The 26,538-nt window shown below is 43.6% G+C and overlaps 1 protein-coding gene across 6 annotated transcripts in view; it reads right to left on the bottom strand.

Annotated features, from left to right (window-relative positions):
* Nucleotides 1–26,538, bottom strand: part of MAPRE2 (microtubule associated protein RP/EB family member 2) — a 99,293-nt gene that overhangs the window by 45,657 nt on the left and 27,098 nt on the right. The window contains exon 1 of one of the 6 annotated variants that reach the window (XM_057365015.1): nucleotides 12,276–12,474. The exons of 4 other annotated variants lie outside the window; for them this stretch is intronic. In XM_057365015.1, coding sequence (XP_057220998.1) covers nucleotides 12,276–12,394 — 119 coding nt within the window. In that variant the 5' untranslated portion in view covers nucleotides 12,395–12,474. Of the gene's footprint in view, nucleotides 1–12,275; nucleotides 12,475–26,538 lie in introns of those variants that run through there. One more of the 6 variants, XM_057365019.1, reaches the window with a different exon arrangement.

Below are 26,538 nucleotides of genomic sequence, written 5' to 3'. Positions count from 1 at the left end.
GTGCTGAGCACTGAAGAAAGGATGCCCTGAGAGGCAGCCCATATAAGCAAACCTCAGTTCCTGGAYCAAGTTCTGCAAATAACAGGGGAACCTCCTATTACTTTGCTCTCACGAATTGACGGATGAATAGTTTCACTTTCACAGAGGATAATTCCAAGTTCTTTAGCAAAGGCAGATTTACTGGAAAATGAAGACAGCAGCGGAGGAGAGCTTGTCCCCAAATCCACCGCCCCACATGAGTGCAGCGTGGGAGCTGCCAGGCAAAACACCGTGGACACAAACCCCAATGTCTACACCAAGGAATACCTGCCCGTGATTAGGAGGGGATAAGAACAATCAGAAACGCTGATTAAGAGAAGCCAGCAGWGCTGGGCCCTTGGATTGCAGGGCACCGAGGCACTGTGTCAGAGGCAGCGGGACAGCAGCAACATTGCAGCCCAGCGGCAGTTCTGGCAGCCCGGCTGCTCCTGGCTCCTGCCATTTCCGCCTTTTAAGTCCAGAAAACGCTGCGGGCAGGCTTGGGAGCTTCAGCAGGGATGAGCTCCAGCTAGAGACAGATGAAGTCACCCAATGAATTTAGTTTTGACCTATCCGGGGTTTTGCTGCCCCCCTCCTCCGCTCCGACATGTACACATTCCGAGGTGAAAGGCTAAAGTAACACGCTGATTTACTCCAAGCATACCCTAATGGCAAATGAGATTTTGTAACACTATCCAGCACTCCTGACGGGGGGCCTGAGCAGCCTCCAAGTCCCTCCCAACCCTGCACAACGCGGCAAGAGAGGCAGTGACTCAGCAGGAGACGGGCACTGAGCATCCATGGGTTTCAGAACAGGACAAGTCTGGGAAGAAGGGAAAACAGGAGGATTCTGCGAGGGGAAATGCAATGCCTTTCTTCAACACATTGCTGCCGTTTCCTAACAAGAGATTGCAGTAYATTTAATAAACCCTGTCTCAGGCAGGTGAAGCTAAGGAGGAGGGAACTCCCACGGGAAACTTCTCGCACTAGCTAAGGAGGAATTGCSATACAGCTTTCCCACTCACAAATGATGCAGTATGATACAGAGCACAAGGACTTGGTCATGCATCAACTTTTCTCTCTTCTACATTGAAAACAAGTGTAGATTGATTTATGCATTGCAACATTTATCCTAACCTTAAGATACATTTATGTTAGAACCACAGCCTATGATGGGTTGGAAGACAGCCACYAAGGATTATCGAGTCCAACTCCCTGCTCCTGCAGAGAATGAGGCCCATTTGAAGTGGCCTACTAAGGCCACTTTCACTTTGAAGGTTCCTGGAGTGATACCAAGTTGGGGACAAGAAACAGCACAGGAACTGCTGGTACAGCCATCCCAGGACCTGTGGGCAAAGATGCCTGAGAACAGCCTGCACGACAGAGCTGCTGAGGGACCAGCCAGCCCCACTCCATCCCCAAACAACTCATCCTGGCAGGAAGGTGACAACACTGRTCAGGGGTACAAGACATTTATTTTAAGCCCTGAAGTTGTAAACAAACATGTGACAACAGATGAAGCAACAAGCAACCATGCTGGCTGCTTTCACTGGTGCATCACTCTCTAAAACACGGCTGTGTATTTTTATAACATAAAATATTAAGCTTCAGTATGGTTGCCCAGGGTTCCCACTSCCATCACAGCTCTGCTGCCATTTGGGGGGAAAGGAGAAGCACCAGGCTCTCTGCTGGAAATGCAGGGCATTTGGTGGGCAGGTTTCTAGGACCAAGCTCCAGGTGACACCTGTGRTGTGAACCAGCTGAAAGTCCCCTGTCAGCACTGTCCCTGCACAGCACTGCACCAATGCACTACAGAGCTTTTTACCAGGCTCTGAGGCCAACCTCTCTCCCTCTTCTCCCTCAACCACTGGTGAAAGCTAGACCAAAAATAATAATGATGACAATAATAAACCATGGAGTTCTGACATCTCCAATGTGGTTGATAGAGGTCCAAATAAATACCCCTATCTCTGGCTTATTACAAACTCCCTCCAAACCATTATTAATATTATACACATTTCAAGTGTTAAGACTCCCAGCCATAATATTTCATTCTGCATTTGGATACTAAAGTAGCCTGACTCCTTCCCTTRTTCTCATGAGTTAATACTATAAGAGACAAAGAAGCACTCTGAAATTATTCTGGTGCTCAACATATTACCAGTAAATGACATAGCTTAAGAATTAATCCTACCAAGTGCTATCTAGAACAGGGCTGAATTTCTAAGCRCAATTGCTTAACTGCTAAATTAATTTTGGAGCAACTAAAACTAGAATTCACTAATCCTTCAWGAAGTAAATTGCCCTGTAGGAACATTCTAGCTCAACCATCTGTGATTTATGTAACATATTACTCTTGCTGTGTGCCAGTAACCACAGACTGGTTACCATTGTTGCAGTACCAACACAATTGGTGAGTCTACCAGCATCAAGTAAAGCTTCCCAAAATCTTTTTTCTCAACCATGTTGGTCTTCGAAGGTCTGTGAAATTGGCATTTTTGGGCAGGTTTAAACTTTTAACATCTTCTGTCTGTCTAAAGGGGGAAAACCCCAAAGCTTTGTTTTCAAAATAATGTTCTTTAGATGGTACTTACTGCTTTGATGTAACTGTGTTGTAGAAACAGAACTAGTTACAACAGTCTTTATCTACAAGCCCCAGWAAAGCCTTGCACCTTAAGCTAAGAGAAGCATAGATGCACTGTTTAATAGGATTTGGCCTCTTTTCATGGAATATCTTGAGGTCAATTCCTAAAGTGTATTGCTTCCAGCTGGCAAATGGTGACATTACCAAGTTCAACTCTCACAATAAACAAGGAGGAAAAGAGTTTATTRTTTTAATTGCCTTCAACTACATGTAAGTGCAGTTAAGAAGGTAATAATCTGGGCTGCAGTGTGAATATTTAATTCCTTCAACCCTCTCAGTGTTGCTGCAGGCCATGCGACAAGACAGTTCTGCACCACTCCCTGGAAAAGCACGTCAAACTAAGCAGACATCTGACACAGTTTAAGAATTGTGCTCATAATTACACATTCTCTTAGATTAAACTTACCAATACTGCTAATATTTTCTGCATGAAGAACGATACAATGCCTTAAAAGCAGAGCAAGCAATTTATCAGCTATTAACTTCAAGACATAATCTTTAATTGCAATGTACATAATTAATTTTATGACACATCAAAACTATCCCTTTGCTGTGCTGTGTCTCTACAAATTTTTGGTCATCCCTGGGTACTAAATCACAGAAGYAGCTTCCAGTGATTTAGAGAATGTAATATGAAATTATATGAATATGAATTAATACACTGCTGCAGCAGCTGCGTAGCTTTTGCAAGAAGCTAGAAAACATTTGAAATTGAGGAAGTCATACCGAGACTGCACACACGTCTTTTTCTTTTCCGTTTGAGACCTTTGATGACAAGGCTGATTTYACCTTGCACGGCAGTACAAAAGTTGTTGCCAGATGATGTTCCTTTCATTTTTAAAGCACGTGATTTCATTACTTTGTTTTTCTAAGTCACGAACTGTTTGTGTTTATTAGTTACAGAATGGGATCATGAAGTGATTTCGGCAGGGAGGGAACTCCAGAGAGATCTGAGATCAGCTTCAGCCTCCCAGTCACAGCAGAGACAGCAAGAGAAGGCTGCTGAACATCCCACCTGCCTCAGTTTCAAGTCTGTCTGAGGACAGACATTCTACAGCCCCTCTGGGTAACTTCTGGTGTTTGAATACCCCTACTGTGACAAACATTTCTCCCAATATCTAAAGGACTTTGTGCTGCTGCAGCTGCTGATAGCCATTGCCTCATCCTCTCCCCGTGCACCTCAGAGAAGAACCTGGCTCCATCTTCTTCACACACAGCCTCCCATGAGACAGGTAAAACTGCAATGAGATCCCCCCTCTCCTGAGCTGGCTCCTACCCAGACTGACCAAACACAGGTCACAAACTCCATCCCCTGACCGTCCTGCCACACTCACTTCAGTATGTCATTGTCTCTCTCAAGCTGGAGGGGCCAAATTCASACTCGGTATGTGAGATGTGGTCTCAGAAGCACCAGAGGGAAAGAATTATTTCCCCAGAGCTGCTGGCTCCKTGCCTGCCAATGCAGCCCAGCAAGGGCTTGGCCTTCTTCCCTGCAGGAGCACACTGCTGACTCACGTTCATCTCGCTCACCAGCACCACCAGGTCCACACCGTGTAACCCCTCAGGAACAACTGGGGGTGTGCACAACGTGGAAAAAAACACCTCATCATATTAAAAATAGAGCTGCTTGAGAGACAAGGCAGCTCTACAGCATCYCTGCTGCTGGGGAACTCACTCCACACTTAGGAACCAGAGTAAAGATGTGCACTAGAGTGCCAAACTTCTGCAGACAGAAATATATCGAGTAACAAAATAGTTTGGTTTGGAAGGGACCTTAAAGATCATATAGTTCCAACCCCTCTGCCACAGATAGGGACACCTTCCATTACACCAGGCTGCTCAAAGCCTCATGCAACCTGGCTCTGAACATTTCCAGAAAAGGGGCATCCACAACTTCTCTGAGCAACATGTTTCACTGTCTCACCACTCCACAGTAAAGAATYTCTTCTTAATGCCTAATCTAAACATACTCTCAGTTTGAAGCRATGGCCCCTTGCCACACATCACTACAGGCCTTTGTRAAAAGTCCCTCTCCACTTYTCTTGCAKACCSCTTCAGGTGCTGGAAGGCTGCTCTAAGGYGTCCMCAGAGCCCTCTCTTCTCCAGGCTGAGTAAACCCAGGTCTCTCAGCCTGTGTTCATCCTAGATATATTAAATGAAGTAAAMAATAAAAAGACAATATTCCTTATGGCTCTGTGAATCTGACAACTAGCACAACACGAATGTGTTGACTGAAAACAGTGTTTGCAGACCCTGATTGAGAATCTACATCATGTATAACTTTGAAACATTATTATGGGCAGGCAGTGATATGGACCCCTAACAATTCAATTCAATAAAAAATAACTCACACCATTCTGCATAACAAGGTTTCCAACAGAATGACTAATTACAACTGAATGCTGTCCTTTTGGGAAAATGTATCCCTTCTATCCAACCAATTACCACTGCTTCCACGTTCTCAGCACTCCTACACACCATGGTCTTTCCGTATACACAAGCTCCTGTGGGACTTTCGTATCACTGGGYTGTGTGTTCCACTTCCATACAAACAATTACTCATAGATTCTATAGTTATTTTAACAAGCTATGATTTGTGTAACACTGAATCTATAAGTAAAACAAATGAGTATTCTACTTCAAATATTTCAGTGCTTCCTATTCATGATATTACTGGACTAGCTCCACAGAGATTAACCTTAAGAAGCGAAGCATAACAACTGTGTAAGATTTGCCTAAAATGAATTTTCATTCCCCCAAAATTGTTTAGTACATACTGCCAGCAAGCCCTTCCGAGCATCAACACTGCATTCCAGAGTGACAGGAAAGAATTTGCATTCATGTGCATCTCTGAATAATTACAGCTGCTTGGGTAGGAAATCTGTTTGGTACTAAGGAACCCTGCTGCAGAGGGGAAATTTCACTTGAGTTGCTCCTAAAAGATAAARCTGAAGTGCACAGATCTCACTGGCTCTCAGGGTTCCAAATTGCCAAGAAACATAATATTGAAAATTAAGCCTCTGAATACAATGCAAGGTGGTCACACACAAGGCCAGAAGATCAACAGTACAACATGCATGGCATATTTTTTTCCAGGCAGAAGGATTTGGCACAGTTGTAGGATTTCCTACAGAAGCTGCATCCTTAAGTCTCGACTCACTGATAAATGTTTACACTTCCTGTTTGGATAGCATAGTAAAAACCCCAGATTTAATACAAAAGCACCCTTTACTGATCATGGGGCTCTATGGGAAACAAAAAATTATTTCATAGTGGCTAAACCAAGACATTTAATGGGTGCGCTTTCATTACACAGAGCTTTCTCTACAAAATATTTCATAACTTAGTATAGCACTAGAAAACTAGAGAAACATCTGTCAAAATATCACAGGCAAGATTTTAATTTTGAATTAAATATTTCACAGCACGTAGACGGTAGAATTGTGCAGACCCCAAACAACAAAACACTCTTTTTAAACCCCAACAATTAAATGCATGTTTAGTAAACTTTTACAGCTGATATTCCYTTTCCCCTCCCACCTAATTGTAATGAAACAATGCGAAGAAGATGCTTTATCGGTGAGTCAGGCAGCAGAGATCTGAGCAAGATCCAAACAGTTACGCAGTGCGCAGCTAACGCCATCCACAGAAGGAACACGGATGTTTTCCATTTACATTCCCTAGCACTGATCCTGGAAGCGAGCGATCAGCGCTGCTAGCTGGAGGCCAGCATTCAGGGAGCGAGGAGGACACAAGGATCCAAACACTGTCCCGCCRCTGCCACCGCACTGCAGCCTTCGTGCCATCCCACTCAGTGCTTGGCGTGATTGAGAACAGATGTGGCGAGACCACTCGTTTTCAATTATGGAACAAAGGCTGAAAGTTGCACTTCCAAAATGAAAAGCTGGCACACGATTTATCTGCTTCCTTACCAAGCCTTTGCTATAATTAGCTTTGGGCATAGGGAAGGAGAAGAGACTGTCAAATTTAAATAACCTCCCCACTAAACCCCAAAAACCTCTGAAGATATTTTTAAAGAGTCACACATTCAAATGCCAAGGCTTGAAACGTAGACCTACCACACATTTTCGTTTCTTACTGCCTCCCAAAACAAGTTTTATAACACAAAATGTTACTGCAGGTATGCTCCCTGGAAGAACAATTCAGGTGGTCCAGCCTGCTTGTCATGAGGTAGCTGCATCTCCCTCCAATGAGCCAAAGAATCAGCTTTAATCAAGATCTCTTGCTCCACAGCTCCACCTCCAAATCACCTTTTTTTTCCCCAATGCAGCATATTTTTCAGTGCCTATTTTCCAGGAAGACTGGATTGAAGACACYAGGCAGAACCCAAAGTGTCTGTTTCTGAAAGTGCCAGCATCAGGTTCAATTCTCACATATCCCAATCTTGCTCCTTTTTCTGTTAATATGCCAAAACCACATTGCTGTTGCTATGCAGCTCGACAAGGTAGTTTTAAAAAAACCACATCACACAACAAAACCCAGAAAGCAGCCTCCCACCKACAGGATGTTTCTGAAACCCATGGAGGCTGGGTGCAAATTAGGCSTTCTCAGACCTTTTTGGTGAGAGCACTTGGGTGTAAGCAGAGAAGTTCGTGCTGTCTGAAAATTATCTCCATTTCCTTATACAAACTGGACTGTTTGTGGAGTGTTTCTCCCCTCTCTCCCCACTCCCCAAAAAACTACCTCCCTCTTAGCCCCTGATTTAAACAAATACCCCCAACCCTCAAAACACTTTAAAGGTAATTCTTTCAAGGAAGAACTAAATCCAGGACAAAAGAGATATCCCATGCATTATTGGGATATGTGGGCAGGGACTATCTAGGTTTCAAACTACTGATGCAGTATTGAGCAGAGTCATCCTTATAACCCTCAGAAACATTTACATGCACTCACATGTGATTCCCTGTTTTCTTCAGACAGTTTCACCCTGTGCTTTTTGAGAGCTGGATCTGCCCAGCAGAAGATACTCACCAAAACAGCTCTCTCTAGGCAGAGTACTCCCTAATCAGAAAACAAGATTAAAGAAGAACAGCAGYGACAGCAATAGGAAGACAGCTTTATGAAAGTGAAAGAAGAGAAAATAAGAGGGTACCTAAGCTCACAGGAACCAAGGAAAGATTACTGCATGGTCCCTTTTTGATGCTAGCTAGTAAACTGCTGGCTCTAGAYCATCAGGTTGGTTTTCTCCCTGAGAGTAACTGTCCTGTTGCAATCCAGATGCTTGGCAGACAAAGGGGTTTTCACAACAACAACTCTTAGAAAAGCACAGGCCAAGTTTATGGAGTGTAGGATATGTTAGTTTGCTCTTGATTTTTTTTAAACATTTGTCATCGTTTTTTCCCTGCTTTCAGTGAAATCCARGGCAAAATTCTCATGTTCTGCAGTCAAGCTGTTAGGTCAAGAGCAAACGCCTCTGAAAATAAAGATTCACTTACTAATATATTTAATAGCATTTGCTTTGAATAGCATTTACTGTTTCAGAAGTCATGCCTCTCTGTACTATGAAATGAGAAGATAGCTCATGGCTTTTACTCTGCATCATCTTCCCAGTTTTCAGCAAGCTTGGGCCTTAATATATTAATTTTGTCAACACAAATGGTCTTCTTTACTTCAATGTAACTACCTGCTTACCATATTCATGGAACCTAATTTTAGGGCAAGAAAATCCTTCTGCCCAGCATAAGGCAAAGCCACAGGTYTCCCTTKGAGCCCCGAGAAAAGCCACACGTGYGGAAGGCACAGAGCCACCAGAGACAGGGGCAGGTCCTGCCAAGGGAAGGATGCTCTCTKCTGCCCAGGGCCAGCCTGCTTCCGGCAATTCACTGACAGTTCGCAAGGCAAAGACCAAAACAGATTTTGCTATAATGTAACCCTTGACTGTCAGCACTGAAATTATCGGCTCACAGCACGGTAAAAGGCAGCCAAATATGCTCTGGGGTAACACCCCACAACTTACTCCAGCAGTGGGTGAGGAAATCACCACGGCTGTCTAGCTTTCATTTTCATGCACAGCACCATCACTCATCTCCTTAAACAATGATTCCTAAAATGAAGACAACACTTAGAAAAAACAAATACTTAAAACAGATAACAWTAGAAAGGTATGGACTCAGACAAAAACTGAAACAAAAATACTCTTTCCTTTCAGCTTAGTGATCTTAAGAAAAATAATCAGGAAGTCGGCCCCTTCCCCTCTTGCTTAATGCAAGTTCTGGGTATAAAACTAAATATAGCCAGGGAATGAAGGACCAGAAATCTATTTTTCTAGCAACACACACAAAGCAAAAGTTAAGCACAGTAGCCTGCAAAGGAGGGTACAACAGTTTTTCTCTTTAGAACCAGGGTGGTTTAGACTAGGTATAGCAACTGAACCTGGAAGTATTCACTCTTAATACTTTAGCTTTTAAAAATATGATGAGCTAATCAACCACACAAGATGCCTGGAGTCTGGCAAAAAAAAAAAACCACTGCAAACATGCCCTATTTGAAAAAAAAAAAAAAAAATCTCCACAGAGCTGTTGGTTTCTCACTGAGTTTTTTCAGCCATCTTTGAACATAGAAGTAAAACTATCATTAAATGTAATGCCATTCTCAGAAATGACCCCAAGTCTACTTCAGRCCAACAAAAASATACCTCAGTACCAAACCAACGTTAGACTCAGTCTYCTGATCTGAAGCACATGAAACAGCATTTCACTTGAGCAATACAGATTGATTACAGTTATTAACTCTGAAAGGTAACATCACCCTGTGACTATATTTTATGCCAAAGTGCCTGGTTTCCATTTAGCAGCTAAGTAAAGCTGGATGAGAAACTTAACACCTTGGGCCTGTATGTCCCAGTCCGCAAAATATAATATGTCTTTTGGAAGACTTGAGAAAACTATTAGTGGCTTTGCATACAGAGCACGTGGCTGGGACCCGTGGTATAGGTTCTATTTCCTGCTCCATCCTCAACTCAGTGGACAACTTACAGCAGCTCCTTCCACTCCAGCTTCCTAGTCTGTAAAAAGATATAACCTGCAACTGTTAAAAAACAGTTGAAATGAAAGAGAACGTGTTAAAAGATGTAAAATGAGAAAGCATTGCTGGTATTACGGGAGAGAAGGACTGAAAGGCAAATACTGAACCTCCATACACSTGGTAGATGCTGATTAATTGAAGAGCAAAGCTGCAGGATGTAGAAGTGTTTTAGCTTTGCACAACTGCTCATCTGATGTCAAGCTCCAGGGTGTGTTTAATGACATATTTATTCCATATTCCTAGATGGACAAGCCAGCCCAACAATCAGAGGCATAGCAACTTGATGTGTCACACAGTGAGGTGCTACAAGCTGYTCCATAAGTCAGGAATGGCACTGACAGTCCAGTGATGATGACTAAACTGATGGAATTCATCTGTAGTACCCAGTGATCTCCTGCTGCCACTCACACTGAACAAGGACCAAACTKGCCTAGCTACTAAAGGTTGTCATGGAAGTTAAAAGACATTTTTTCCATTATCAAGAAGTTTCATCACAGTTTTAATGTATTTTCTTTAATGTTTCTGTTCTCTTATGCTTGACATTTATTTCCTGAAGTACTTATAGCTACAGATGAAACAAGCTAAGTATTGTTCTCTCCCTCAGAGAAAGGGAGAAATCAACAGATATGGGTATCATGACTCTGCAGAACAGGTAAGTTTCCAAAAAGAAAAACAAACAAACAAAAAAACCCCCAATAATCTAAATAGAATTCCCCAGTGGAAATTTTCATTTGTGCATCAAAGGTTTATTTCTGAAAGATATTTACTTATTTACTGCCCAAAAATAACACTCAGTGTAAGCATTAGTAGTTTTGTATTTCTTTATATTRCTCTGGAGAGGGATACAAATGGATTCAAATCCCTAAAAAGACTAAGGAGTACTTCTCTGAAGGAAAGGCTATTCAGAGGCAGAATAACTYTACAATTTCTGCAAAACTGGGCAAGTGATATAGGTTATTCTGTCATCACATGAYGAACACAGCAGCCCCACAAAATATCTTTTCTAGACATAGTTCAGTGTATGATATGACAGGCAGAARGACAAGAAAACTGACTTCTTGATAACTGCAGAAAAACACATCCAAACCTCCTGAATRAGAGTCCTTTCAAAGAATCCTGAAGGAAACAAGTGAGACAGCAATCAGTGGTACCTCTGATATGTCAGATTAACTAAAGGTAGCTGCATGAAATTTCAAATCTATTTCATATTTCTGCTTAGGTGCACGATGGAAAATACAGCTTTCCCCTAAAACACAATCTTGCTCTACTCAGCTGAAATTTAGCTATAGGAAGTGAGAGCTCCAGGCTTTCTTCAAGTAGAAAGAGATCCTTACAAAAGGAATTTTGCTATTTTGCRCTAAATGTGGGCACTGGGGCTCCACCGCACAAAGTGTAAGCAGATTCAGAGAGAGACACAGACTAAATTTTGTGCAATTCAAACAAACTACACACTGGGATCTCCGACGCATTTCACGCTCTCCCGTCAGCGTGTGATCAACAATGAGATTCACTGTTAAGGTTATTAATGGCCAGCTATGCCGGTAGCAGCTCCGTTATTCCTCAGCAGAAGAAAAAACACTGCGATTTTCTTCAGACAAACAAGCCAAGTCATCCACGTTTGTTTTCATCTAAGCTTACAATTCGCCACTTTAGTCAGATATTTGAGAGCAGCATCATTTCCTGCTGCTTGAAAATCAGCTTTAAGGGGCGTGTTCTCTGCAGAGGCACTGCTTGCTGTCATCCAGGCAGCATTTAAAATAACTGTATATTGACATAAGGAGCCACCGGCCGTGTTATCGCCCTTCGAGTCGGCAGCAAGGAGCACATCAAACCAGTTGCGTTCCGGGCWGCGCCGCGACCCTTATCAAACAATGCAAACAATTTTAATGAGCTTATCTGCCGGARCATATTGTCAGAGATGTTAATGCAGAAGCGCTGCCAGCAACGCATGCCAGACGATTCATCAAAAATGCCCACAACTGCGACAAAAGACGGGTGTCCCCCCCAAACGAGAGACGATAAATAAACACAAAATGGGGCTGGCGGGGAGCGGGGGGCGGGGATGGAGCCGCCCTCCCCCGCGCAGGCACCGGGGGGAACTGTCACCCCCGCCCCGACGAGCGGGGAGSGGCTGTCACCCCCGCAGCGGCGTGCGGGGGGCGGGCAATGCCCGGTGCGCGGTGCCCGGTGCGCTTCTCCGGCCGGGCAGGGGCTGCCCGCGCCCCGCCATCCGCGGCCACCGCCTCCCGCACGGCGCCGCCTCCCTCCGAGATCCGCAGCGAGGTGCTGCGGCTCTTTTCCGAGGGGAGCTGGCTGCCTGCGCGGGGGGCGTTCTTTCCTTGCTTTTATTTTTTTCCCCCTTTCTTTCTTTATTTTTTTCCCCCCATTTTATTATTATCACGTTTAACCGCCTTTCTTCCGCCCGGGCGCGGCGAGCCCCCGCGCACATCCCGCCTATCCCCCGAGCGCTCCGCAGCCGGACAATGCGGGGCCGGGGAGAGAGGAGGGGGCTGCAGCCCGCCCGCCTTATGCAACCGCCCCCCGCGCCGCCGCAGCCCCCCCGCWGTACCTGTAGGAGCGCTCCCCCCGCACCGTGTGCTTCCTGAAGGGGATGATGGTCCCGTTATCCTGGATGATGTCGTTGTTGTTCTCGCCATTTGGGGACAGGGCTTGGGTCGGTCCGGGCATTGGCGCTCCCGCCGCTCCGCAGAGCCCCGCGCTGCTGCCGCTGCTGCTGCTGCTGGTGTGCGGAAGGTGGCGGCAGCCGCGACTCCGCCGCCCGCCCGCCCCGCCCCGCCCCGAGCCCGCTGCTGTTACCTGAGCGGCGGCGGCCGCGGCCCCGCTCCTGCTGCCCGCCCGCCCCGCCCCGCCCCGAGCCCGCTGCTGTTACCTGAGCGGCGGCGGCCGCGGCCCCGCTCCTGCTGCCCGCCCGCCCCGCCCCGCCGCGCGTCAGCCCCGCCGCCGCCGCCACACGTGACCGCCCCTCGCCATGGCAACCGGCCGGCGCCGCGCTGCGCCCGGGGACGGCAGCGCCGAGCTGAGGGAGGCGAGAGGGGCCCGCCCCGCCCCGCGCCCCCACACAAAGAGCCGCTCGCCCCCACACAACCCCGCACCCCCCGGCAGTGCGGGGCAGCGCCGGCCCCCGCGGCCCGAGCTGCTCGGGGCCCCCGCTCGGCGCGGGCACGGACAAAGCGCCGGGACACCCCCCACGCACGCCCCCGCCCCTGTCCCCGCACCCGTGCGCGGCACAGAAACGCCGCCTCTCCCGTGGGGACCGCGCCGTGCCCCTGCCCGCCGCCGCCTGTGACAGCCGCGTGTGCGCCCGGCTGGTACGAGACCAGCCAAGACGGATGTCTCAGCATCACCCTCCGCGCCCCGGTACCTCAGCATCATCCGCCTTTTCACCGCACCGAGGAGATATCGGGCTCAAGCGCCTTCTTTGGAAGGAGCCCCCACGCCGGGCTGCTCGGTTACACAGCGCCGAGCCGCAGCAGGGAACGCCGCCCAGCTCTCCCCAGCATCTTCCCCCGGTGCGGGTGTGCCGGGGGCTGTGGCCATTCCCGCCGCACAAAGCTCGCCTGCACGGGATGCAGCTCGCAAGGATCGTAGAGTGGGTTTTGTGTTTCACATGGCAAACGTTTTATTTTTATTTMTTTTAAAATATTAAGCGGCATGAGACTACAAGGATGTCAAAAATCATGGACTACTAATAATAAAAAATCATATGAAGGTCTAAGTTATTTTATGCTCCTTTTTCCTGTGTCTGCTACTCCGCCTGCATTTCTACCCCAAGCACCAGGATGTTCAAGTTACCAAGCTCTGCATCCCTGCTTACAGCTTCACTGGAAAGCACAGTACAACCCCTGTCAAGCTGCATTGCACATTTCCAGCATTCTCCTGCTCTCAGCCTTACACAGAAAAAAACCATTTCATGGTACATCCTGTAAAATCTTGCTTGGATCAGAAACAAGAAGGRAAAAGACCTGCCAAGGCAGTAGCACTGAACTTCTGGCACTGCCAGCACCACCAATCACACAACCCTCCTTTCTTCCTCCCCTTCTTCTAGAAGGGTCTTTGCATCCTCCCCGTTTCCCTCTGCAAAGCTCTATGACTTCTGCATCTCTCCCCTTGCCTAAATGGCAATGCCCTTTTAGGTTTGACATTACCACAGATCAATGCTTGTCACACTCAGGAACAGATCTGAACTTCACCATGGTCAAAACCTACTCTTGGGTCCCAACAGCGCATCAAAACATACACTTGTAGCACAGCAGAGAAACAAACTATCCAGCTGTTTACAAATCGTAATCTCCAAGCAGAAACCGACAAAGGTGACTACGGGCGCAGTCTCTGAATGGCTCTGTATGACCTCAAGGCTGTTAGACGTGAAATATTTGGGCCAATCTATCAACATCTTAAAAAATGTATGTCCCCAAATCCAACTCTCTTTTAAAAAGTTTTAAGATGGCAGGTCAAACACCAGCCATGTGAGTATTTCTAATATGCTCTCAGAGATACATGCTGATATTTTAACTTGGAAGTTCTGAAGTATGAGTTCGATCAGGTTTCTATGTCTGATCTTTTCCTGCAGAAGGAAAGTGATTTAATGAAATTTTAACTAATCTTTATCTAACCTATCAGACTGAAACGACACTTTACTGCAAGCTTAGTTTACATGATTACGTTCATAAAATAGACTCATTCAGAGAGAGTTTGTAAGGTGAATACAAYCAGTAACACCAACTGCACAGCACTTGGACTACTGAGAAACTCCTTGGATTTAAATCAGATGTATACATTAAAATACACTTTTTAGAGCAATCTCTGACAAAGCTCAAGTCAGTCTGCCAATTTGCCACTGTCCTCTGAACACCAAGACAGGGGATCTTGCTTATTCTTTCTGCCAGGTTTTCAAATATACTCAAATTTATCTTTCAGTAACCAATCTATGGACATTTGCAATTGACACATTTAATTGAAAAATTAAATTAAATTCCTCCTGATAACTGGAGGAAGCTACCTCTGAGCCTTTTTCAAAACAAGCAACAAAATACATTCTGCTAAAAAGGCCAGTAAGGGTTTTAGTAATACTCAAGAACATGAAGAAGCCAGAGATGCTATGTGGTGACAGAATATAAAAATAATCTATAGCCGGTCTTATCTGCCAGACATAACCCTACCTGCTCTTCTAGACAGCAAGCAGTAAAACACTCTGCAGCCCTAACTTGTAAAAATATATTTATTTCTTCACCAGTGGCAAAGAACAGAAGCTTCTTTATTGAAGAACTGTTTAAAACATGCACCAAAAAAGCTACAGAACAGAAGTGCAGACAAGGAGAGCATGACAGCCTTGCTTCAGACCTCCTCTTGACTCTGCACTAGAAATCAAGGTCGGAAAAACACCCACTGCCTCAGCCCAGCACTTTACCTTTGTGGAGGCTGAGCCAGGCCYCAGCAAAAGAAGCCTGGTACTGATTTTTCAGAAAGTAAATGTTTCAGYGTGTTTCAGATGATCTAGCACAACCTGGGGGGCTCTGAGTGCAACGTGGATTCCATTTGTATGGCATTKCCTCTACTAACAGCTCTGGGCACTGTGTGGCCCACAAGCACAACTCCTATTTTTATGTGATGGAAGCCACCAGAATCTTCTTCCCACTCCCATCATTCTAAGCTAAGAGATGGCAGAAGAAAGAGGAACCCTGTTGCTGTTATTAGATGTCTGTACATCTGTGCTGCCTTTATGGATTTTCACTTGCACTAGGCACACAAATAGAAAATTGGTCTGAAGAATAAAAGGTCAGGATTGGTGCTGATAAAAAGCCCCACTTGTGGTATGCTGAAAGTACTCACAAAGATATGCAGACTAAGCAAAGCTGAGAGCCAGGAAAGCAATTAATGTCGAAGGTGGAATTACAAAACCTGATGTAATAGCTCTTCAGCACTGAGGTCACAGAGGCAGTGGCTGAAAGGGACCTAYGGAGRTCATCCAGTCCAATCTCCCACTCAGAGGAGATCAGGTCACGTTTGGTGACATGGTTGTAATCAATTCAAATCTTGAAAAACTCTGAGGATGGAGATGTCACATCCTCCCAGGGCCACCTGCTCCTGTGCCAAGTTAGCCACACAGCAGGTCCCAGGTGTACTGCTGAGGCAAAAGCACCACCCTACCACATCACATGCATTCCACTACCTTGATTTCTGCTGTGGTGAACCAGGCAGAGAGAACACTAGCAAGCACTGGAACAGGCCTAAATATCATTCTCCAAAATCTGGTTGCTCCTTCCTTTTCAGAGCTTTTGTTTTCAGCTCCTCTCTCTTTGCTTGCTCTAARCTTCACTTGCTCCMGTAGAAAGGCCATACAGCCTAATTYATAGTGCCTGAGAGTAAAATCCTCTAAAAGCCCAAAATGCAGCATTAAAAAGACCTCAGGCACCCTCGAGCCAGAATTTTATATTGGGCAGCTAATGTGGAAATAAATTATAAATATTTTAATGCTGATAAGAAGCGATCAATGTACAGCCTCTGACAGAGGAGGTGAYGGCCAGAGAAGGCTAGAGACTTCTGATACATTTGTGAGGGGATTGAAAAAAACACAAACAGTTTTAGGGAGTAGTTCATGTGACATAGCCAAACTATAAATACAATTAATGATTGCAGAAATTCCCCACTGCTTGGATAACTTCGGGGTGGTGGGAGCAGTAGGGAGTGAGACTAAGAAAAACAGGTTTAACCCTAGAGTGGCCAGCAAGCGTCCCTCATCTCTGACATCTCTGATCATGTTCATAAAGGAATCAGTGTRATATTGCTTGCACTCTTCTCAGAATACAGACCAGCTACCAAGTGTGGCATTCACCATACAAGTATAATTATTTTGGGCCATGCACATCACTTTTTTGAGGAATTTTCTTGAACATGCCTGTCACAAGTGCAGTTTTTTCCACTAGGGAAAAGAAAACGCTGAGAAAACTGGATTTCAAAAAAATAGTTGGAAAAGAGCAACAACTTTTGGAAAACAGCAGTCCTGAGCAATGGAGTCTGCTTTTCTGATTTAACTATCCTCATAATCTTTCTTTATCACAACAAAGATTAAYAGAATTCTGCAAAGCCACAAATTTACACACTGTAGATTAAAATCTGTTCTTTCTAGTACTCAAATGCATGTTTTATCAGAAACCCATGCAGAAAAAGGCTCTTTCTCCTGATGGAGTTGGACAACAGTGTTTAAATTTGAAAACAAGTAAATAAARCAAAGCAGCAAGAAAGTCTGGGAAGAGCTAAAAGAAGTTACTTTGTTAAGTCTTGGGCACATCTTGGTTGTTCAAGGAAGTCCCAATTCATTCAGGTACACAGAAATACTTTATTCTGAGCCTGAGGAGATTCAGTAAGATGGGTATAACCATGATCATACTTAATTAGGCTGCATCAGAATCAGCCTAATTTCTAAAGTTGTATTTAGTAGATTAGGAACAGAAGATTTAGGAGATCCAGATTTGCATCTTAACTCTGAGAAGTACAAGTGAAGTGTCTGCAACTGAATGTCTGTTCAAGAGCATTGGCTTATGCCATCCTAAACTGGAGCACAGTTCTAACCTGAGATGATAACATTTCACAYAGAAACATCCATAAAGGGATCAGCAACAGCAGTGTAACTAACACAGCAAGCATGTATCAGACATGATCTGTGCATGGTAAGTTCCAAGCCGACCTGGGTTACACAGAACTCACATTTCCCATTTTGACATGCTGTCAGCAGCACTGTCCAGCCCAAAGGAAAACTCCCGGTGTGGCATAAAATCACTTCAGGTGAAAATTTGAAACTRTAACTTTATAGCTTTTCTTTGTTTACACAGCACTGAATAAATTGTCCCACCTCCATCCCGCCACTTCATTCTGTACCTTATATTTCTGGGCGTGCTGCATCACTATACCAAACAAGCAAATGATTATTTTGTCAGGACAAAGAAATACTGCACGAGTTGTTTTAAGACAGCTACTTATCACTCCAGACATCCTGTAGACAAAGAATGAGCTTCCTGCCCTTGGGGATTCTAGTGTTGCCACTTTAAGCAAAGTCTTGATTATTTGCCTTCCCTGGAGAGACACAGATGAAGAGGAAAAAAGAAAAAAGAGAGGGCTGTCCCAATTACACAATGTGCATGGACCACATCCCTATGAGGCAATTCAAGTCTATTTTTAAATATACGGACATATTTATATTCCAGAGCTCACATTTAACATTTTAAGAAGTGTTCTGTGCCTGTGAAGAAGAGTAAAACAAATCTTGGTGTCTTTGTCTGCTAAGCATACTTGAAAATTTAGTCTTATGAGCTGCAATCCAATCTGACCATTAGTGTATGAATTGATTGCTAAAGAGAGACATTTTGTGCAGCCACACACTGTGGGTATTTTCCTTCAGAAAGACCACAGTAACTGTAGAAATCAAATCTGTTACTTTWATAGTTGCTGTAGAAATCAAATCAAAATCAGAGGATTAATTCAATATTCAAATMTTGTCTACAAAGCAAGGACTTATGCTTACAGGAACAGGATTTCAAAACCCCTTGAATTATATATATTAAGACTAGTTGCATATTCTTAATAATAATTCTTAGATTAAAATTAATAAATTGGTTTAGTGGACATTTATTAAATCCAATTAGCTAAATCCAACTGCTTTAAAGAATAAACTCCCCAAATTCCTATTTAGAAAGAAGCATTCTTCAGTACACATCAAAGGATTCCCTACTTAAAACGTAAGAAGTTCACACTGAATAGACAAAACATTTTTATCCAGTACTTTCTACATAACAAAAAGCTCCCGTGAGAGCAGGAAATACTTCAGTGAGGAATGGTTCCAAAGAGAAGAAAACTTTACTTCCATTAACTCCAGACTAACCCCAAATTTGGAATTCTTTACTGTCTGTTACCTTTGTCTTCACTGATACCCACTGGTCTAAAGCAGAGTTTCAGACACACCTTGTGGAGCTGCTCTCATCTAAAAACCTGTAAATGAAGGCTGTGTTCAATACATGCTTTGAGTAWGGATTCCTGTGTCTTTAATACTGGTTGAAAGGAATTGAGATGGGAGACTGACTCATGGCTCATTCGCATGCATTTATATGGAATTCTTTGGCTGGAGCTGTTCTAGATGTACCATTAGCACTGAGGTGTTAACTAGTTTTCTAGGCTTGTTTTGTCAGAGTTCAGATGTAAGGAATATGGAATTCCAAAATAAAAACATCAAAAATGTTCAGGTAATCTGTATTCTTACATTTTTTTTTTTTCAGAGGATGGCAAAATTTGAGTTAAATGAAAGTGAGATCAGTGTTCTAGAAGAGAAGGATTTGGGATTTTCATGTTTCCACATAGTACAGTTTATGACTGTTACCATTGGGAAAAGTCAGAGCTTCAGACAYTTATATCTTAGACAAAACCAGTAAAACAAGTTATTAATGGTAAAAGCCTGAAGGGCTTGGAAATGTGAGAGACTAAGTCTGGCATTTCTTTACTTATTTTTAGCTGTTGAGGAATCTTTGGCTTTCTTGGGGCTCAGGAGAGGTGTTYGGCAAAAAGTTAAAAGATGGTAAAACCAAGTAGGAGTGGACAAGTCTCCATTTTTAATGTACCTTCTTACTGCTCTACACTGAAAATATCAGCAATACACTTTGAAGGCATTTCAGTCTATTGRTATAGACCTGTCTGACCTGCCCAAGGTGCTCACCACTGCTAAAGAGGAAGGGAGAAGTCTGGCACAAGAAAGTAATGATTCCAACAGATGGTCCATTAGATTTTACTGGATCAAGAATGTTTCAACCAGCTGACCAAGGCTGGATCTTTACAAACCAGGATTTGAAGGGGTTACTTCGTCCCAGGAAACTGTTAATTGAGTGTCTGTCCTCCCACACCCAGCAAAAAGCCAACATAAACAGTATTACATGCTCTAGCTAGTGTGAAAGAAATACAGAGCGCATTCATGCCTGACCAGGATCAAAATCACGCTGCCAAGTCATTCACTAGACTGTGAGTGTTTGTGTGATTGCAAACCCCAGCCCAAGAACCCAGCGCCTTGCTGCAAAATTCTCTGCAGCAGGAAATCCTCAGGAAAACAGTGTGCCACAAATCATTCTCTTTCAGAGCCAAGGTGTCTTATTGCTCATCAAATTAGCCGATGCCAAGAAGTTACATGGAATGTGGTGTGCCTTTCTGTTTGTATGCAACCTTCCCCTTTCTCTTGATAACTGCTTTTTATCTGGGACATTCATAGCATTTTACAAAAATTGATTTCTGTAATCTTTCCTCATTTTACAAACACAGAAACAGGCCCTGCTGTTACGCCCAGCTTCCTCAAAGCACTTACTGTCACAAGTCTGTGCCAGCTTTGTCCTCAGCACCCCTACGGTGCATCTCCATCCTTTCTTCCGTGGGTACTTCCAGCTCTGCAGCTAAGCAAATCCAACCCCTCTTCTCCATTGCTACGACTAAATGAGAGCCTCCTCTTTTTGATCTCAGGATTTCTTCCGCACCTRAGGTTTCTCCATTGTTCTTTCTCCCATTCTTTCCCACTCTTCCTTTGTCAGGCATAATCCTTTGTAGGCTTGGGCAATTTCCACTTTCCTTCCTCAGCCACCTGCAAAGAACCTGGGTCAAATTGGTTTCCTTCCCTCAGACGAGTCCCCAGCACACTTATTGTCCAGCTAATGTACAGTCATTAGCTAATTACGTCTCATTTCATTTAATTTCAGAGGAATGGGTTGCAGTACTGCCCTGCTGAGGTGCATGCACCTTCACACACAGCCACCCCAAGAAGTGACACCTGTATTTACAGGCTGCATCACAGCCAGAATTCACACACCTCATGTGACACATTGCTGCCATTAACACACCAAAGAGCTGAAWTCCCCKAGGCACCTCAGYGCCTCTGAAAARCTAGGTTGCCAAGGATTTGCTTGTGATCTCTAGCTCTCAGAGAAATCAGGGAGTGCCTCCTTTTTGGGCTAGAGCAAATACATGTGTTGCACACAACATTTTTAAACAGAACTTTGTCTTCCCATGGACAAATAGACTTGCTTTCAGCTATTTCAGGCTCCTTCCCRGCCAAATGCAAGCATCTAAGGAATTCTGCTCTTTACTTTCTGAGMATTTCTTACACATATGCTTTTTAACTTGCTGTTAAGAATTTAACATGTAACACACTTGTAAAGTAATAGTTTATATTTGCAAGTACTAGAGCRTTTCGGATCAAGAAAGTGTTATGTGAGTATAATTCAATTGCTACTTAACACAATATTCTTACTAATCTGAAAGTTTTAGTTTTCTCACTTATTGATGGAAAACAGACTCCTTCCCCTGGCAAGTCAATGCTCATTATCATCTTAGTATTTATGCTAAGTCTGTATTAATAAAATAGCTTTCAGATGAAGAGGAAAAATAATTTTCATAGACAGCTTTAATCATGTTACGCTTATATTAGTAGTCTGAATCTAAAAAAAAATTAGAATACTTGAAAACTGTGTCACGAAAATTATGTTGCTGACAGACGTTCCCTAAGAGGACTTTTAGAGCTTGACCTATTAGAGCAAGTTTCCATTAATACTTTGAGCACTTCATTAACCTAGTGCTGCAAGTGCTTTATTTAGATGCTAGGACCCTACAGAAGGCTTACMTAGCAATTTCTGAAACCCTGAAATTTCAAATTGCCCCAGGAACATTAAGAGTTAAAGCTAACTAGGAGAAGACTTCTGTTTTATTGGAAGGTGTATCTGTTGAGAGCAACACACAGAAATAGTGGGGGCTTGAGTAGGAGAAATAAAGAAGCAATAAAACTTTCAAGGAATGTACAACAGTAACTTTTCTTCMTGCAGTGAAATTAACAACTTCTTAAAAAAATAATGCATAGTAATTAAATTAATAGTGCCACAACTGCTGCTACAAATTTGTGGATCATGTGGGATACCAGTAGAAGTAATACTGTGATTTAATTTTATTTAAATATAGGGAAGAAACTGAATACAATATAAAGCTCACACCCCTACTCTAGAGGGAGGACCATTAAAAATGTCCATGTCTCCATTCTGAAYGGACAAGAGCATACAGAAAGTGCATGATCTTACTGAAAAGATAAACAGCTGGATTTACTTGCTTCCATTAACCAATGACCCACTTGTCAAACATAAGCTGTAGATTTAAAAGAGTGATTATGTGAAGCCTCTTACATTACACAAAAAAGATCCCAGCTATGAAATCAGATCAAGTCTGAAAATACTTGAGCACAGTCAATATTGTTCTTTTATAGAGACACAAGACAAGAATTAGTTATTTGTTTAAAAACCTAYAACATGATGCAAGGGTAGTTTCCTGCAGTGCTGTTCCAAAGGCATTTATCCCACACATCCCGCTCAGGTCATTAGTGGTGTGCCAAATCCAGACCTTCTGTAAGAGGATGAAGCTCTGATGGAAGCCACTGCATAAACCTGAATATGGGGGCACTGCCAGCTTCCTTCTATAAAGAACAGCTACTGATATGGACTCAAAAATGGTGCTCACCACTCTAAATGGTACCCATSACACGTTCCTGGCCTGTCCAATCACTCAGAGAGGATTTTTAGCACTGGTGGCAGCTGTGCACACTTTGGTGGCAGATCTCCAGCTGAGGCCTYAAGGCTCAAACCAGCTGCCATCAGCTCTGCCCTGTGCCCCTTGCACCAAATGCCTGTTTGTGTGCCTGCTCCAGGCTCAGGTAGGAGCAGCCATGCAAGGTCCTGCAGATGATTACAACGTTTGGATTTGAGTGCAACAAATTACTAGGTCCCAAGACCTGAAAACCTCTAATTTTGCCACCTTGCATTGTAACACAGCAGCATTGTCCAYGGCAGTGGCCTTCTCATACTTGACCTGGTGCTAAACAAGTGTTCAAGCAGGCTGAGGAAGCCATTATTATAATGAACATTTTTACTGTAAGAGTAACTTATGTGCTACTTCCACCTGACCTCATTAGTGTGCTGTGCATTGCCAGGGACTCCCACTTCCCTCTGACTCAGTACATAAGGGTGATTTTCTGCAAGCTGCAATCATGGAGCAACTGAGCTGTGTAAGAATCCAAGCAGACAGCTAATGAAAACCAAAGTTTCCAGCAACTGCAGAGAAATATTAAAAAATGCTGATACTTGGAGCCTGTCYACCTCTGGATTTTACTCTGCTGCTGGAGGCACTGAGCACCACAGCTGAGTATCCCAGTGGCTGCTGTGCAGATGSAGGCTTTGGAAGGAGCATGGGAAGAAGTCCAGGAAATCTCCCTGGTGCCTACCAYACCACAGGACAGGGGCACATGCAAKWTYATATTTATAAAATCTAGAAACTGCTTTGAAAAATTATGCAGTTATTTTTATAGTATCTGCATGCAATATAAATACTTGAAATATCTGACATGGATTAATATCTCTCAAGGCCATTTTATGGTATCTTTCTGCTGGAGCAAAACTCAAATCATTGCTTGAATCATCCTTTAATRAACATTCTTCAGCGTCTAAATGATGCACCATTGATTGGCAAGATGCAGAAGGCAATAAAAGATTACTAGAAATAAAGGTATCTTTTGTTTTCTTTAATATTATTGTATATTATGATGGCTTCAGCAGTCCTGGCATTAACTGGCACCATTTTGTAACCTCTGAACAGCCACATTGTGTATAAAATAATAATTAATAAAAGGGCTTCTAACACTTTGAGCACAAAAGGTACTAACAGCAAAAAAACAGCGATTTTTCCTCATTACAGCAGAAAATGAGGTTTCTATTTAATAAAAACCCCAACCACAAGGCTATGTGTTTTTGCAACTGTAAATGCATGTCAGTGCTGTTGACGGCTTCTGCCTTGGAAAGGATCTCATTAACTCTGAACAAAACCACACGTTATCTTTTTGAAAAGCAARGTTACGTTCCTGATGAATCATCAGCTGCTTTGCTGAACTTCTGTGGGATAATTTTTRGTATTGGGTACTGGAAAAATAAATATCACCCCAAAGTTCAGAATATTTTCAGACAGCACCATAAAAGGCTATCCAAGCTACCCAATTCCTAAGTTAAGAAGGGAATGGGACTGGTGAGTGCACAGCCATAAACAAACATTCCATTTGGTTAACTTTGCTCCCTCAGGTTCAGGCTYTAGGGCTCTGCTTTGTTCATGTTGGATCTAAACCAGCTACAAAGCATCTGTGCTCTGTGCAGGACTGACTCTTAAACAGATGTCCTCCACCGCACTTTGGGGGATTTTATGGTGTTTCCACAGAATGAACACACCAGAAACACTCCACTCAGCCCAGAAGTTCATCTATTTCACAATTCTTCTGTCTTAACTGAAGTTGCAAGGCATCCCTTAGGAAAGTCAGGTCTTCTTTGGGGGACGTTGTGGGAACCAGCTGGGGAAAAGAAGCAGCAGAAAACTGAGCAGGAAACAAAGTGCACTCATCCAGAAAGAGTTTTTTATTCAGTGCTGGTGCTGGGAGGTAAGGAGAAAGAAGTGAGAGGAAGCAATTCTTTAGTCTGCTTGGTTTAGGTAAGGACATGCACCTTTATCATGAATGACCAGAGAATATTTGTGTCTGCAGGAAAGAAAAAAGGTCATACAGGCCTTTCTTCAGATCTCCCTGAACACTTCATGAATTAGTAGTTCATCATACAAACATATATTATATACATGTGCATGTACGTATATACAAACACACTTTTAATGTATTTTCTTTCTCTTCCTCTGTCTCAAACTACTTGAAATCTACCAAATAATTCCTGAGCTAATGTTCCAGTAGAAACCAGCCTTGCTTTCTAATGTTAGGATGTGCTGTAAYTGCTTTGGTGATAATACACCAAGCAAGGAATTGCTGCTGCCAAAAGGCCCCTTATCTGCATGTCACACATGACAGCTCCTAATACAAAAAACTGGAAAATTCCTTGGATATTCCAATATCCATCCAGCTCATGTAGTTCTGCATATAACTTAACTCCATGAAAAACACAGCCATTTTTTTCAGGCTCAAAGCCACTGAAACCTGACCAGAAGGTTTCCCATGCAAAGACTAGTGTATGATAGCATATCACATAAGTTTGGAATTGTAATAGCTCAGCTAATTCTCCAGCAATATAATAAATATCTGGTATTAGAAGGCTGATAACTAGATCTTCATTTGGATCTATAATAGGCCATAAAAACTAAAGGATTTGAAAAGGAAAGGCTAAACAGTGAGCAGCAGTCCACTGGGAATACACTGGAAAACTGTCTGCTGCTTCACAGAAAGGCTTACACATTGCAGGAAATCTGCACATGTCAGATAAGTTTCTATTAGACAGGTAGGACACAGTCTGCTTTTATAAATGTCCACTTGGTGGTTGTGCACTATCTCCATGCTCACAGTTTTCTTTAGATTTCCTGTTGTTTCCAAGTGCCTGTGACAGTGCCCGTATAACCACAGTGACAAAGCTGAACTTGAAGCATCTGCTTCATGCCAGAGAGGAAAGCAAGAGATGAAAGCCTCAGCACAGGGCATTGTCCCACTGCATTTCCATCTGTAGCACCTTCCATGGGGGAGGACATTATATTTTTGTAGCTCTTGTTCTGAGATTCGTCTTGTAGTCTCATTTATTGCTTCATCCTTGAGACATACACGCCTCTTTCGACTGAATTCTAGGCTGATTCTCCTGACAATCTCCAGGTACGCTTGAGCCCTTCGTGTCTGCTAATCGCTGTCAAAGTTACTCTTGCAATCTGATGACCCTGGACTATGTGGCCCTTGTTTAACTGCCCCTCTCCTCCCTAGCTCTGTCAGTGCTGGTGAACAATTGCTGGTGGCAATTCTGGTATATTACATAGAATAATTTCTCATGCCTATCAGCYATCTAGGGAAATCTTTCTGCTAACATATTTTTTTTTTTTTCCAGGGCATTATATAACCTGGAGCAACCCCCTAGTTTAACAGCAAAGCAAGTCTTGTCACTTCTAGCTGTGAAGCACAAAGTATCACTGCAAACTGAGCCTCCTCCTACATCCAAAGTTAGCATTTACTGACACACTGTAACAGCTTTGCAGGCGTTAGCTGAAATACAGAGGTATGTTTTGAAAATGGAAGTTCTTAATCACGCAGCCCGAGCACCATTTCAGTGCTCTGCATGTTTTTATTGCTAATTATGAATAAAGAAGCCCCGCACTATTGCAAACCACTAATGCTGCAGCACTTTCCTTCCAAGGGAAAAGGCAGGAATGGCATCCAGCACAGCAAGGTGAACACTGCCAATGCTGAACCCGCTCAGACAAGAGGTTTAGTACCAGGTTTAGCACCAGATTTAGCTTCATTTTGGCAACGCTGAAATWTCTTCTTCAGCAGCACAAATGCAGCAGCAATGGCACAAGGGCAGCAAGCGATGGCAACCGCAGGGAGCACGGGTCTGCTCCAAGCGCATCCCTTCTGAAGGCTTTCTAAACATTGCCACCTTGTGGGCCTCCTGTCTGATATCACTGGTCCTTCCACTTCCCACAGGTGATTTCCTGAGCAGATTTCACAGACGCCAAGCTGGAGGCTGGATGATTGAAGTTCAACTCCCATAGTCGGRGATTAAAAAGGGGACAGCACCTTACAAATTCTATGTGACATTCATTACTAACTCTGTACATGTGGTTCATGTTATTTTCTCTCTTTCCATTTAATGTTATGGTGAAAGCACTAATAGTGTGCAGAAGAACTAACATTTAACAAAACAAAATCGAGGAAGGATACAATTTCTCAAAGCTCCAAACAGAAGGGAGAAGTCAGATTCATCATCCACTTTCAGGTTTCAAAAAGTTTTTAT

Source organism: Malurus melanocephalus, unplaced genomic scaffold (genome assembly GCF_030028575.1).
Source record: "Malurus melanocephalus ecotype Western Australia unplaced genomic scaffold, MMel_1.1 scaffold_46, whole genome shotgun sequence".
NCBI classification, from domain to species: Eukaryota; Metazoa; Chordata; class Aves; order Passeriformes; family Maluridae; genus Malurus; species Malurus melanocephalus.
The sequence above is the reverse complement of the archived record's forward strand: the minus strand, read 5'-3'. Positions and strand labels throughout refer to the sequence as shown.